At 54.4% G+C, this 13766-nt stretch overlaps 2 protein-coding genes across 2 annotated transcripts; both read right to left on the bottom strand.

The window, feature by feature from the left end:
* Positions 1–1864: 1864 nt before the first annotated feature.
* GCAT (glycine C-acetyltransferase) lies at positions 1865–8856 on the bottom strand. Its single transcript, XM_026112607.2, has 9 exons — positions 8594–8856; positions 8336–8466; positions 7248–7349; positions 6161–6307; positions 5718–5872; positions 3769–3851; positions 3218–3389; positions 2626–2747; positions 1865–2216 (listed from the first exon to the last, which is right to left on the bottom strand). The coding sequence occupies exons 1-9, from the start codon at positions 8802–8804 to the stop codon at positions 2065–2067; spliced, it is 1275 nt and encodes a 424-aa protein (XP_025968392.2). The 5' UTR covers positions 8805–8856; the 3' UTR covers positions 1865–2064.
* A 3414-nt stretch (positions 8857–12270) lies between these two features.
* On the bottom strand, positions 12271–13237 carry LOC112990688 (histone H5). Its single transcript, XM_026112577.2, has one exon. The coding sequence runs from the start codon at positions 13042–13044 to the stop codon at positions 12472–12474; it is 573 nt and encodes a 190-aa protein (XP_025968362.1). The 5' UTR covers positions 13045–13237; the 3' UTR covers positions 12271–12471.
* Positions 13238–13766: the final 529 nt, after the last annotated feature.

Here is a 13766-nt window from a genome sequence, read left to right on the forward strand (position 1 = left end):
GGCCTGAGTGCAACTCCCTGCCCTTTCCTGCAGAGACCAAACCGTCCTGCAGCCATCTGCAAGTGACCATGGCCACTCTGCCTTCTGTCTGCATGTGGCACAAGCCCTTTCCGCCAAGGCTCTGCTGGCGCTGCCCCATCAAGCTCAGAGGCATTGCCAGGGACACACAGAGAGCGGTAACAAGGCAAATATTCTCTTGAGCTTTTAGCACCATCACATTTAAAACCAGGAGCTCATTCTCCCACTTTCCCATGACCATGTAGCCTAACTTGATAGAATCTGTCCTGCAGATTCTGGTCTCCACCCCAGGCATGGGTTGGCCCTAGGATCTGTGGTCTGGAGTGCGTAAGGGGGAAGCAAAGCCTGGAGGCACAACTCCAGCCATCACAGCCCCCAGGTGCTACTGCTCCGCCATGGGCGCAAACTGGGTAGACGCCACATCCCCAAGGTCACAGTTCCTTTTTGCAAGGGGCTATTCACTATAGATGTGCCCCATTCCCAAAATAATTCCCTTTGATAAGGGGGAGAGTCTGTGTAGCACCCCCAGGGCCTGGAGCCACACAGAGGGAACTGTCTAAGTTCCTGTCAGTAACCTGAGCTCAGATCCCTGCAGAGGGAAAGAAGAAAGAGGCACACAGTTAAACTATTAGCTGCTCTAACAAGAGCCTGCGTCAGCCTCATGGAAAATGCATTCCTCACCCTCCTCAACCCTTACTGTGTTTTACTTTGCCGTAAACCACTGCAACCCTGGATTAATTTCCATGGACTAATTGACAGCTCACTCCTTGCCGTCAATCTCTGGGTGCCTACAGCAGGTAGTGTTTTAGGAGCAGGTATTTGCTGATGTGATACAATACTTTGGTACCCAAACACACCATACCCTTGTGCCCAAGAAGGACATCTTGGCTAGAGTCTGTTGTAAGCTGCAGGTAGCTGTTACTCAGTTCAGCATGGGGTTAGACAGACAGTGAGACACACAGTTTCTCATCTAAAGCAAAGACAGTGCAAACAAAACAGTAAGGGAGATGCCGGAGCCCACTTGTGCTTGCTTGAGTGTTAAATCACTACCCCAGAGCAGCTTGGAAGGACAAATTCAGAGATCCCAGACTGCTGTGTGTTCTCTGCTGTTGCAGTTAATGGAGCAAAATTACGGGTTTCTGTCACCTGCTCTCCTGCTCTCAGCTCCAGACAGATGTAGACCCTCTTACCAACCCGGGCAGCTGTGCTGCTGGCCTGCCATGCACTAGGCTCCCTGCTTCCTGTCAGCCTCTCTGTGGCAAAATGCAGCTCACAGGGCAGACATGAGAGCACTGCAGTCTGCACTGCATGCAGTGAGGGCAGCAACAGGCAAAGCCTTAGAGCTGGCCCTGGAGACCAGCTGAGCATCACACTCAGTACCTGAGACTGAGAAGAGGAAGAGGAGAGGAAGAGAAAGGAACCCCTTCTCTTTCCACTTCCCCTTCTCCTGGGAAGAGGAGAAAGGACCATTGAAACTTCGGCCAGCCCATGTCCTCTTTCCCAAACCAGCTGCCAGTGGTGTGCATAGCTGAGGGACAAAGTGCATGGCTGACATGCAGCTCACGAAATCCTCCTACCTTGGTGGGGAATTACAGTAAGCAGATCTGCTGGGCTAATGCTGCTAGACCTGCAGGAGAGCATGGAGGAACCAAGTGACCTCAGTCATATCAGCAAGTCTAACTTTGCATCAGCACAAGACCCCAGGAGCTGTAGTGTTTCACTACCCAGACTGAGGCTGCAGGAAAAACACAGCCAAATAATGCAGAGTGTTCCAGCTGCAGGAAGAGGAGGATGGAGATGGGCTCCAGCTCCTAGGTAGGAAAGCAAGAGCCAAGCAAACATCAGCTGTACTGCAGGGAACATTTAATGACACAAGAACCATTGCCAATGCCACAGCCAGCACAATACAGCAGCCAGAGCTGCCCACAGGCTACAGTGCCTTGGGGACTGCTTTCAGCAACGTGCTGCTCAAGCATTTTCCCCCAGTACAGGCACTTGTCTTGGTCCTGGGCAGGAAGGTCAACGGAGAAGGTGTTAGCTGGCTCCTCAGGGCAGCGCTCCATGTTTCCGTCCCACTTCAGTGAAAGCTTCCATGCACCGGTCAATGTCTTCATCACTGTGCACAGCAGAGATCTGGACCCGGATGCGGGCCTTTCCCTTGGGGACCACTGGGTAGCTGAAGCCAATGACATAAATGCCTGGAGAGGAGAAATGCATGGAGAGCTGGAGCTATGTGGGAAGGAAGGAGGCTGATGTGGTAGTGGGTGATTGAAAGCTCCCCCTCTCTGGCCCCCCATAAAAACTTCCCCCTCACTAAACATTACCAAGCTTGTGGGTATTTAAAGTGAATGGCATATGCTCCCAAGATGTGATGGAAGTGATGGTTAGGGCCAGTGATGAGGACAGTGTTCAGCATGGCAGGGCAAAAGGACTAATGTAAAACTCTCCCAAAAGAGAAAGAATGTGAAGCCAGGAATGGACGGATTTCCTCCCAGAAGGGTCAGTGAGCCAAAACATCCTCTGGGGGAGGAATGATGGTGGTGGCCCCACTGGACATCCCTTCAATCAAGGCACGTGTCTGCATCCAGAGCTCCCTCCCCAGTTTACCTCTGCTCAGCATGTCGTCAGCCATCACTGCAGCCAGCCGAGCATCCCCAAGCATGACAGGACAGATGGGGTGGTCTTGCCCCAAGATGGTGAAGCCGGCTGCAGTCATCTTGCTTCTGAATCTGGAGAGGAGAATGAGAGGAAGAGGAAAAGCCCATCATCTCTCTCCTTGGGGACCCTTCCTTTGTTCCACTGCAGGACCACTGGCCACCAAGGCCACTGACAGCTGGACACTGCACTGCACATTTCATGTGCAGGTAGGGATCTTTTTCTTTTTTGGTGTGACCTTCTGCCATTTCCCGCTCAGCTCTATGCAGCTGCAGCTGCTTGGGGGGCAGACCTGTCTCAGCTCATAGAGCATCCAGATGTGATACATCTGTCTACACATCTGTCTGGCACGTACATGCACATTCTGTGGTTTCCCCTGAGACTCTCCCAGACGTGAATTGCAAACTGCCTCCATGGCTATCAGCAGAGGGTGAATAAACACACGGGGACAGAGCATTTCTGAGGAATCTCTTCCCCATGCCTCCACCCCAGGTGGGGAAGAGGATGAAAAGGCAGGAAGCAAGCAGAGATACGGCCCCCTCACCGTTGGGTCTTGGCAGCCATAGACTGTGCAATGGTGTTGCTCTCCATGAGCAGGTCCAGGGCCTTGGATGCACAGCCCACTACAGCGGGGGGCAGGCTGTTGGAGAAGAGGTATGGGCGGGAGCGCTGGCGGAGCAAATCGATGAGGGGTTTGGGGCCAGTCGTGTACCCACCTGGGGATGGAGGAAAGAGAAATGGAGAAGGCATACCCAAGGTAAGCTACTCAGACTGGGGTCCCTCCATAAAGCCACCCCGTTATGTTACAGCAGGAAACCTGGAATTTCAGTACAAACCAGGCCTAAAAAAATCACAGCTGATGCCTTTAACAAGAGTTTTCACCTTGACCTCAAGGGCAACTTCATGATGAAGATGACAGAGGGAGCCCATGGCAGGACCTCCCTTGACCCTGTGGCAGGGTTCCAGACTAAGCCTCATATGCCACCCAGAGAAAAAGGAGAACATGCATTTCTTGTCCTTCTCATTAGACAGAGGAAGAAAACACTGAAGGGTTCTTTAGGGCATGGAGGGCTTTGCACTGGGAAATTACTTCACCTGCAGCTCCTCCAAGTGCTTTTCCCAGGGTGGAGTTGATGATGGTGACTTTATCCATTACTCCCAGGAGCTCATCAGTACCACTGTAGAAAGAAAGGAAGGTCCCATTATTGGTCAGGCCATCAGGCCATCACACATGAGGGAGGCTGCTCCATGCCTAATACCACAAGGGAAACAAAGCAGCACCAGCCACGTCTCTGGTGTCCCCCCTTCTGATAAAGGAGGAACATTCCCTCCACCAGTGCTAGCTCAACCTAAGCATTGGCCTTCCCTGATCCTGCAGAAAGGCTAAGCTGGGATCTCCCAAGGTAAGAGAATGGACTCTTCTCCTCTTCCAGATTAGGAGGGTGCTCAAACTTCCTACACAGAAGTTCAATGGCCCAAAACAGAATGCCAGCCATTGATGCAGGTCTTCCACACACCTTTAAAATGACAATTCTAGGCCCACATACATCAAGAAAAACAGTTCCTTGCCTAGAATAGTCACTGTCCTTTAAGGTGGGCTGTGCACATCACTGATGTGCTACCCTAAATGAACACAGGCCTAAAGAACTCATGCTAAGGTCTACGCTAGTGGAACCAACAGGACATGGCAAACTGCAGCTCTGTCTCCCTCAGCCAAAAAAAGCAGGATGGAGCATGGCTGCCCAGCCTTCCTGCTGGTCCTCTTGAAACAGTATTGTAGAAAGCAGCATCAGGAATGTGAGGATGGAGGGACACGGTGAGACTAATTTAATTCCTGAAACACTGAATAACCATTCTCTCTTTCTCAAGCAATTGTGTATTTACACATCTCAATGCAGCCATGACTCAAACAATTGCTTTTGCAGCTAGTGAGACCACTGCAAGAGAGGGACGAGGCCTACCAAACCTCACAGGATGGCTACTGTCCTCCAAAAAAGGAAGATTACAGGACAGACAGAACAACCCAACTCTTCTTCCCTATGAAGGCCTGAATTTAAGAAAGCTCAATACAAATACAGCCTGTGGAAGCTCTAAAAGCTCAGCACAATCATCTCTTTTGTTAGTGATGAAGGGCCACCAGGAATGGTCTTTTTCTCTTAAAAGTTGCTCCTTGTACCATCATTTTGATCCAGCCTGATGGATTTGCCATGGCCTTGATGAGGAAACAAGGCAAATTTTCTTGCTTCAGTTCCCACTTCTCACTCATTTCACAGCTTGATCTGGACTTGCTTGCTTTCCACACGCAAACTTTCCAGAGAGGCCAGAGCTGGAAGGGAGCTCTTTATAGAGCAACTTTTGGCTTTTTCAGATGTAGCTTTCCCCTATCTTGTCACTATCTTGTCACTCCTGCGCTATCCCTCCATCTGAAGAGGGACCGATTGTTTGTTCCTACACATGTTCCCTCACGTGGATCTTATGGGTCTCCTGCTGTCTTTCAGTAGAGAGAGCAGGAAGGACCACGCAACAGAGCACTTGGCGCTCCCATGCCTGATAAAACAAGCACCTGAGGTGTCTGTTCTCAGCAGAGACCTGCAGCAAGTACACTGCTTGGCACCTGGAGAATTCAAAGAAATTAATCGAACTGTGCAAGCTAACCACAAAACCTCCAAACCCCAAACATTTGAAAGTGATAGCTGCTGAGGCAAAAGGCTCCAAAATCAGGAGCTCCAACTGTGCTCTGTGCCAGTGCTTGCAAGGAGAGGGAGATAAGGTAGCCACACCATTCCTTACACACAGAGAAGCAGCTGTTCTCTTGGGATGGGTTGATGCTAAAGGCTCTGCTTTAAAGACGCTGTGTGCCCAACCAGAAGAAAGAGATGTATTACCAGGAGGAGAAGACCAAGGCAGAGGTGGGGTGTGAAGCCATCAGGAAATGGTGGCTTCAGGAGTCCCTACACAAAAACCCATCAGTCATCACCACCTTTTGCCTTGCCTCAGAGCTAGCCAGGGTCGGGTGGAGAAACAGGAGTGAAACAGCCACGTACCGGCCATTGGGCCCAAGGAAGCCTGTGGCATGGCATTCGTCAATGAAAACAAGGGCCTCATACTTCTCGGCCAGCCGACAGATCTCCTTCAGGGGTGCAATGTCGCCATCCATGGAGAAGGCACCATCAGTGGCCACCAGTCGCAGGCGATGTTTCTGTTTGAGGGAGAGGAACATTCTGCAATGGTGAAAATGTCACCCTGTGGCAAAAGACTGGCAAAGGAGACTGGAATGCAGCCCTTGGCCCACTTGCTGCTGGAATTGGATATCTCTAATGGAGATGGGAGCAACCAGCTGCTTCCCCGCCTTCAGTGTTTATCAGTGCTGATCAGGGAAGAGGGGGCCTATTGCACCGGAAAAGGCAAAGCTCATCCTTTGGGGCTGGTTACTGCACTGGTAGTATGGCCAAGGGAGCACCCTTGGGGTGGCAGCACACCTCTGTACCTGTGCGTCCTGCAGCTTGGCCTCCAGGTCCTGCATGTCCATGTGCTTGTAGCGGTACTTGTTAGCCTTGCACAGGCGGATCCCGTCGATGATTGAGGCATGGTTCAGCTCATCCGACAGCACTGCATCCTCTGGGGTCAGCAGTGCCTGCCCAGGCCAAACAAAAATGATCATCCTCTGCTTGAGGGTGCCACCTCACTGAAATCGCACAGCCTCTCTCACTGCAGATGGCCAGGTTGCATTTGATTCCAGCTACTATATCTTTCCTGGCATTGCTAAATTTCGCACTTTCCTTCCCAGCCACATTCTCCCCTGACTTCCTTAGACCAAACTCTTGCCTGTGGTTTCTGAGTTCAAAAATTCACTCCCCTTCCCCAGCAAGCCTAGGATTACCCTCCACCCCCTCCTCCTACCCTGTGCTTAGAGGGGGAGTACAGACATGCATGACCCAAAGATATTATTCCATCCCCGTTATGTAAGTTATTATTCCATTCCCATTTGCCCGGGGGTTTGGCAGTCCCTCCAATATGCAGGCTCTCTGCTTCTGCACCACAGGCAGAATCTTACACATTTTGACCTTTCTCACAACACATCCTTGGATGCCCCCTCTTTTTGCCCAGAAATCTCATCTGAGTGGGAATCTAAGGGTTCTTTGCTTTCACATTGCTGTAAGCATTGTATAAGCTGCAGAAGGCTGATGCATTGCATGGTTTGGGAGCAGGCAACCTGATGCTTCCCAGAAGCATCATGCTTCCCACACACATACCTGAGCCTGGAAATCCCAGGTAGAGCTACAGCCAGTGTAAACTTCCCAGGAAATGGAAGCACTACTGCCCTAGCACTCCCCAAAAGCAAACAGCTGGGACTCAGTGGGGAAGGGGGAGGCAAAGGTTGATTAAACAGCTCCACATGGCCTGTGGGCTCTGCCAGTCTAAGGGCACTGCACCAGGCACCAAGTCAGGGTTCTCCACCACCAGTCACAGGCCAGCTTCTCTGTGCTACAGAGCTCACATCAGAGCCTTTGGAAGACTTGGCAAAGATGTTGCTGTCCCTTCCCTCCACCACACACAACTAAAGTGCTATGAACCTCAAAGATACCAGCGTTGGCATCGAAGCAGCTGGCATAGAGAATGGCATCTTCCCTCTGGTGGAAACGCGAGATCTTCTCCTCCAGATCCTTATGTATGCTCTAAAGAGAAGGAGAGAGTGGCACTGACTGGGGAAAAAACTTGCCTGCCTGGAGCTGTTAGATGTTCTCTGCAAGGGAGGAAATAGCCATATTTTATCCAGAAAATGTTTGTGGGGAAGAAGTTAGTTGTGTTTAAGAAAACATTCACAAATGTGGCCTTAAAATGTGGTTATCAGTTTGGATGTCAGAAACACAGCATGGAGTCTCCAAGCTCCCTACCCACAGGGGAGCAGCTGTGAGTTTTCTCTGCACATAACTAAACAGGGCTATAAAAGAAGTTACCAGGCCTCTAGCAGGGATAAACTGAGATAGGTTTGGCAGAGCTGTTTCAAGTCAGACTAGCTGTAATTTTGACCCTTAAAAAGGGGGAAATGACATTCATTTGGCAGATTCAGAGTGCTGTTTTGTTTGGTTTTCCACTCTGGGGTTTTAATGGTTTAAGTTGACTTATTTTCAGGTCTTTGATGAGACAGGGCTTAGCAGGCTTTTTCTGTGTGGCCATGTGCACCCTAAAACTGTAAATGTGCCTGGGCATATGTGTGAGTGCTGAGAGGCACACAGAGAGTGGAGCCTCAGTGTGGCCTCTAAGAAGGGAGATTTGTATGGAGCAGAGATACAGAGTCTGGCCACCTTTGCTGCAGAAGCCAAAGGGCTTGTTACAGAGAAGGAAGACCAGCTCCACTGGGAATCAGGTGGGGAAGCCAGGGAGCACAGGGGTGCACGGCTGCAACATCATGCAGTGTGAGAGCATCACAGGCCCACAGAGCGGGCCGGGGCATGCGACTGGCCCTGGGAGACCTACCGTGGGTAACGAGGGAGGCGGGGGGAACATGGCCTTCCTCGGCATGGCCCACGGCTGCTCGGGGAAGGCAGCTTTCTGACGGTTGCTTGGGAATTAGAAGGTGCCTGTATGGCGGGAGGGTGGGAAGCGAGGGTGGGAGCAGCCGAAGGGCACAGGCTGGCAGGGCTCCCTAGCTAGCCCGTACCTGCGTCCCACAGATGAAGCGGACAGAGCTGAGACCAGCACCGAACTGCTCGAGGGTCTCCACGCCGGCACGGATGACCTCCGGGTGGCTGGAGAGCCCCAGGTAGTTATTGGCACAGAAATTGAGGATCCCTGCCAAGAGAGGGCACAGGCGTCGCGCTCAGGCCCCGGCTGCCCTGCACCCGGGGCCGGGGCCGACTCGAGGCCGGGGCTGACACGAGGCCCCCACCGCGCTCCCCTTCCCCGCTGCCCGACGCACCGGCGCCGCCGCCCGCCAGGCGGAGGTGGGGGCCCTGCCGAGAAGCGATGACCCGCTCGCTCTTCCAAGTGCCGGCGCCGCGGATGCCCTCCAGTTCGCCCTCCAGGCGACGGCGGAGCTGGGCCGCCGCGGCCCCGGAGGCGCCCCGGGAGCCGCCGGTGCCCCCGGCCCCGCCGCGCAGCGCCGCGCGCACCAGCCGACCGCGCCACATCCCGCCGCACCACGCCGCCGGGGGACCCCCGCGTAGGGCGCGCCGGCGCGCCGGGGGACGTGTCCGCGCCGGCCAATGGAAGCGCGCCGAGGAGGCTCCGCCCCCCGGGCCTACGGGGCTTAAAGGGCCAGGTGCCGCGGGGGCGGAGGTGGGGAGCATGTCGGTGAGTCCTTGCGGGGGATGAAAGCTCTCAGCCCCAGAGGTTTAGGACCAAAAGGCTGAAATGTTTCAGGTGTCAGGAGCCCGCACGGTGCGAGCGCCTCCAGCAGAGTGTGTTCGGGACCCTCTTGTCCCAGCACCAGCCATGGTCTTCCCTGCTTCTCCTCCAGGCCCAGGGAGAGTGCTGGCAGGAGCCAGGAAGGGATGAGGCCCCCCAGCTATGGCCAGACTTCGCCCCTGCTGGGTTGGCGCTCCGTGTCTCAGCCCCACGATGGGGACCTGGGGAGATTGAGGAGTGAGGGGGGCAATTGCCACCTCTGGGTGCGGAGAGCCCCTTTTTCCCCTCCTGGCAAGGCTGTGGCTCTTTCCTGCTGCAGGCATCCTATCGACCAGGGGCTGCATCACACTCTGAGTCCAATCTCAAGGGCAGCCAAAGGGCTTTGAGGCCAGCCAGGTGACAACAAATGGTAAATATCCCAGCTCTTGCATTTGTCAAGTGGGATTATTAGCAAGCGAGGCCAAAACTGCAGTCATCGCAGTGCCCTGGTGAGGGTGCACTAACATGTGTCTGCAGGATGCTGCGACCAGGATCCTGGGGAAAGGCTCATGTCAAAGCACAGCTTCATCTTGTGTGGTACCAGGCTGCGCGCTGGGAGCAGACAGGGTCCGGACACACTATGTTGGAGGACAGACCTGCAGACCCTCTTGGGCGGCCCCCCACACTGGGTGGTCCTGGCCCCACAGGCTCCCCAAGGGACTCCAGAGACTCCAGTCCTGGCAATTTGGGGTCCTGAAGGCAGATGGGTTTGGGAGCCCCCAGCTCAAAGGGATGGGACACCTTGCTCTCAAGGGATTTTGGTTCTTGGCTGGTGTGACTAGGATCCTGGGAGATTAAGGTTCCTCCAGCTGAAAGGACTTGGACATCTCCTTTGGGAGGTGGCCAGGTGATTTTGGCCCAGGTGATATGGGGGCCTCTGGCCCAAGGGGTTTAGGTGCTCCAACATGGGTGAGCTGGGATCCCTGCAGCATAAGGGTGAATCCAGTCTGCATGATTTAGAAACTGAAAGGGTTTAGGAATGAGCAGCCCAAGGCATTAGGCTCTAGAGCCCGAGGGATTTTGGGACAACAGGCCAAAGGGAGAGAGGCTCAACCAGCCAAGGATCATTAGGTGCCCCATCTAAGGATGTCTAAGGGGTCCTCAGCCTAGCTGTTTTGTGATCCAAAGGTCCAAGTCGTTTAGGGGTGTCCACCACTGTGGGGTTATGAACCAAAGGCCCATGGGATTTCTGCACCAACAACCAGATCAGTTTGGGCTCATCCAACACAGGTGTTTGGGGATCACTGAGTCTGAGCAGTTTAGGAACTATCAGCCAAAGGAGATTAAGTGCCTGAGCCCAAGGGATTTGAATGCCTTTAGCTGAAAGAATTTGGGACCCACAGGCCCAATGGGTTTAGACACAAAGAGCCCAACTAGACTAGCCACCTCTGTCCAAAGAATTTTGGTACCTCCAGAGTAGCTGATTAGGGATCTTGTGGCCAGAGAGGTTTAGGCACCTTGTGTCCAGGAGGATTAGGCACCTGACTCTTGAAAGGGGTTTAGGCTGTTACGACCAGGTGATTTGGAAACCTTTAGTCCAAGGGTCTTCTGAACAAGAGCCCTAAGGGATTAGCTTGTTCAAGGCCAAATATTTGAGCACCCTGAACTATGTGATTTGGGAACCTTGCTGTCTAAGAGGCTTGAGCATCTTCTGTCTGAGTGATTTAGGATCATTGGGCCAGTGGGACCTGGGAACTACCAGCCCAGCATGGTTTGGGCATGACAAGCCCAAGGTGTTTTGGCACAGCAAGACTAACAAAACTGGGCACCAATGCCCCCTTAGATTTAGGTGTTGCAGACCCAGGTGACTGAGGATCCTGGTGTCCAAGGGATTTAAACATCTCCAGCCAACAGTGATTTGCCCCCCCCCCCCATGCCAGCCCATGGGATTTGGGACCATCAGATTCAACAGATTTAGGGTCCTAGCGGTTTAGAAACCAAAGGTTGATGGGATTTGGGCATGCACAGCCCAATTGGTTTAGGCATCTCCTGTCCAAGGCTGTCAGAAGCTCCTGGGCAGCAGGGCTAGCCAGCAGCCTCCCTCCAGCTCCAGCCCTCAGGATGGTCCAGCACAGCCCAGGCTGGCCCCAGAGCTGTGCCGACCCTGTCTAGGGCACTGAGTGAGGGCTTGGGGCAGTGGCAGGGCCATGCATGGGAGCTGTGCCTTGTGCAACCCCAGCCGCCCACCCCCACCCAGCCCAGGGGCTGCCCACTGCAATGCTCCAGCCCTACGGCCCCTTTCATCCACAGTGAGCAAACCCACTCCAAAGCCATGTTTGTCCTTTTTTCCCCTAAGGTCAGCCCCTTACTGCTTGCCTTTGAAAAGAGCAAACTTCAAGCAAGAGCATCGTGCTGCTCCAGCTCCTAAGAAGCAAATGTGGAGACAGCCTGAGTGGACCCACTCTGCGTCCTCCCCTTCCCCATCCGAAGAGTCCCTGTTGTGGTGCAGGCACTCTGTCATCGCCCCACAGGCAGCCCCAGTGCCAAACTGGACAGGGCAGACGGCCCCCTTGCCCACAGCCAGACCTCACCCCCACTGAGTCGGCACCCCGTGTCTTGACCCCATGATAGGGACTTGGGGAGATCAAGGAGTGGGGTGCAGAGGGCCCCTTTGCTTCCTCCTGGAAAGTCTGTGGCTCTCTTAGCAATGCTTTTCTACTGGAGACACCCCATCGACCAGAGATTGCCTCACACTTTGCAAATTCCAGGAGAAAAACTCCCTCGATCCCAGCCCAAAGCTGCTTGTTTGATAGCAGCTCTCCTGGTGTCCCTGAAACAGCAAAATCCCTGGCAGAGAGACCCCCAACTCCTGCCCATGCTTCTACATGGAGAGATCTAAGAAATCCCCATCCCAGCCACTCTTCCCCTGGCCCTAGTAATAACATGCTGCAGCCTACTGGAATGAGGTTAAATGAATTATCCTGTGCCCAGCACAGCCAGCTCAGGGGGCACCAAGCTCCCGCCAAAGGGATTTTTTTTTTTTTTAAATCTCTCTCCCTGCAGGCTTTCCCGTTCCCACCCTCTGACATGGGCAGAGACTTTGGCCAGCCCAACTAATACACAGCCCTCTTGACAGATGAGGCAGGATCAGGAATTCAGATCCTTTATGACCTCAATATACACATGGATTCACCTTCACTCCCAACACAAAGTTAAAAAAAAAAAAGACCACACACGCACACACAAGAAATCTCTGAGATGACAACAAAATAAAAGCCAAATCCAGTAACTCTTAAAAATGAGAACTCTCCATACCAAAGATGTTCCTTTTTTCTTTCAGTAATTGCATTATTTTAACTATTTCCAGGCAGGAATAGATCAATTCTTTATAAATTGCAACAGAAAGAGGGAAAAATAAAGCCAAAAACTATTTACAGAAACAGGGAGAGTCCAGATACGAGCCTCCAGACTTCATTTCTTAGGTGACTTCTTGGCGCTGGACTTTGCTCTGGGTTTCGACCGCCTTGCCTTTTTGGGCTTTGATGGCTTCGGTGACTTGGCTTTAACAGTCTTTGGCTTCTTGGCTTTCTTTGGAGTGGTCCTCTGCTTTTTTCTGGCCTTCCTGGCGGCAGCTTTGGGCTTCTTTCCTGGCAACTTGGCTTTCTTGGGTCTAGCTGCTCTCCTGGGCGTTCCAGCTTTCCTGACGGCCTTCTTGCCCTTCCGGGCCGTTTTTTTCTTGGGTTTGTCGCCCTTGGCTAGGCGGAAGGAGCCGGAGGCGCCGACCCCTTTGGTTTGCTTGAGGACACCGGCGGCAAGGAGCCGCTTGATGGAGAGCTTGACCTGGGCATCGGCGTGCTCGCCCACCTTGTAGTGGCTCCTCACGTACTTCTGGATGGACTGGCGGGAGGAGCCACTGCGGCTCTTCTCAGCCCGGATGGCGGCCGCGATCATGTCTGAGTACTTGGGGTGGGCTGCCGGGCGCCTTGCTGCCTTGGCCCACTTGGGCTTGGCGGCCGGCGCTGGGGCCGGCGCTGGGCTCTCCATCACGGTGGGCTCAGTCCTTCAGCACCCGCGCTCGCCCCTCTCTGCCAGAAACTGTCCTCGCCCGCTGGGCCGGGGACCACCGCTCCGGGGCGGTTGGGGCAGGAGGCGGCTCCAAACAGCGATAACGGATGAGGGCAGTAACCGCGGTGCGGGGCCGCCGCTGCCCTCTGCCGCCGCCGCTGCCGCCGCCGCCCCCATTTAAGGGCGCGGTGCGGACCGCGGCGGGGACTGCGCCACCGCGCCGCCCGCCGCCCGCGCCGCGACATGGCGGCGCCACCCGCGGCCGCCCGCGGCCCGGCTGGAGGCGGGAGGGACACCGGGGGCTCGCCGGGACGACAAGGAGGGACCCTAGAGAGAGGACTGTGGGGAAAAGGAGGGACACCGGGGTGGACACTGAGTGGAGTCGAGGAGGGTCACCGAGGGGCCATGGAGAGACACAGAGGTGCACTGGGTGAGGACAAGGAGGGACACTCGGCTGAGTGGAGACAGGGACGCTGGGGGGGGGGGACGCGGGGTGGGGGATGAGGAGGGACACGGGCACACTGGGGACAAGGAGGGATACTTGGGGACACTGGGTGAGCACAAGGGACACTTGGGGACTTAGTGGAGACAAAGAGGGGCACAGGCACAGAGGGACACTTGGGGACACTGGGTGAGGACAAGGAGAGACACCAGGGGAACAAGGACGGACACTTGGCGACACTGGGTTTGGACAGGGAGGG

This window comes from Dromaius novaehollandiae, chromosome 1 (genome assembly GCF_036370855.1).
Source record: "Dromaius novaehollandiae isolate bDroNov1 chromosome 1, bDroNov1.hap1, whole genome shotgun sequence".
In the NCBI taxonomy this organism is placed as follows: domain Eukaryota; kingdom Metazoa; phylum Chordata; class Aves; order Casuariiformes; family Dromaiidae; genus Dromaius; species Dromaius novaehollandiae.

Excerpts from the sequence above, each read along its gene's own strand:
- GCAT (XM_026112607.2), bottom strand. The coding sequence starts at position 8,804 with ATGTGGCGCGGTCGGCTGGTGCGCGCGGCGCTGCGCGGCGGGGCCGGG. Across the intron at positions 8,467-8,593 it reads CCTGGCGGGCGGCGGCGCCG|GGATCCTCAATTTCTGTGCC; the intron begins GTGCGTCGGGCA and ends CTCTCTTGGCAG. Across the intron at positions 2,748-3,217 it reads ATGGCTGCCAAGACCCAACG|ATTCAGAAGCAAGATGACTG; the intron begins GTGAGGGGGCCG and ends TCTCCTCTCCAG.
- LOC112990688 (XM_026112577.2), bottom strand. The coding sequence starts at position 13,044 with ATGGAGAGCCCAGCGCCGGCCCCAGCGCCGGCCGCCAAGCCCAAGTGG.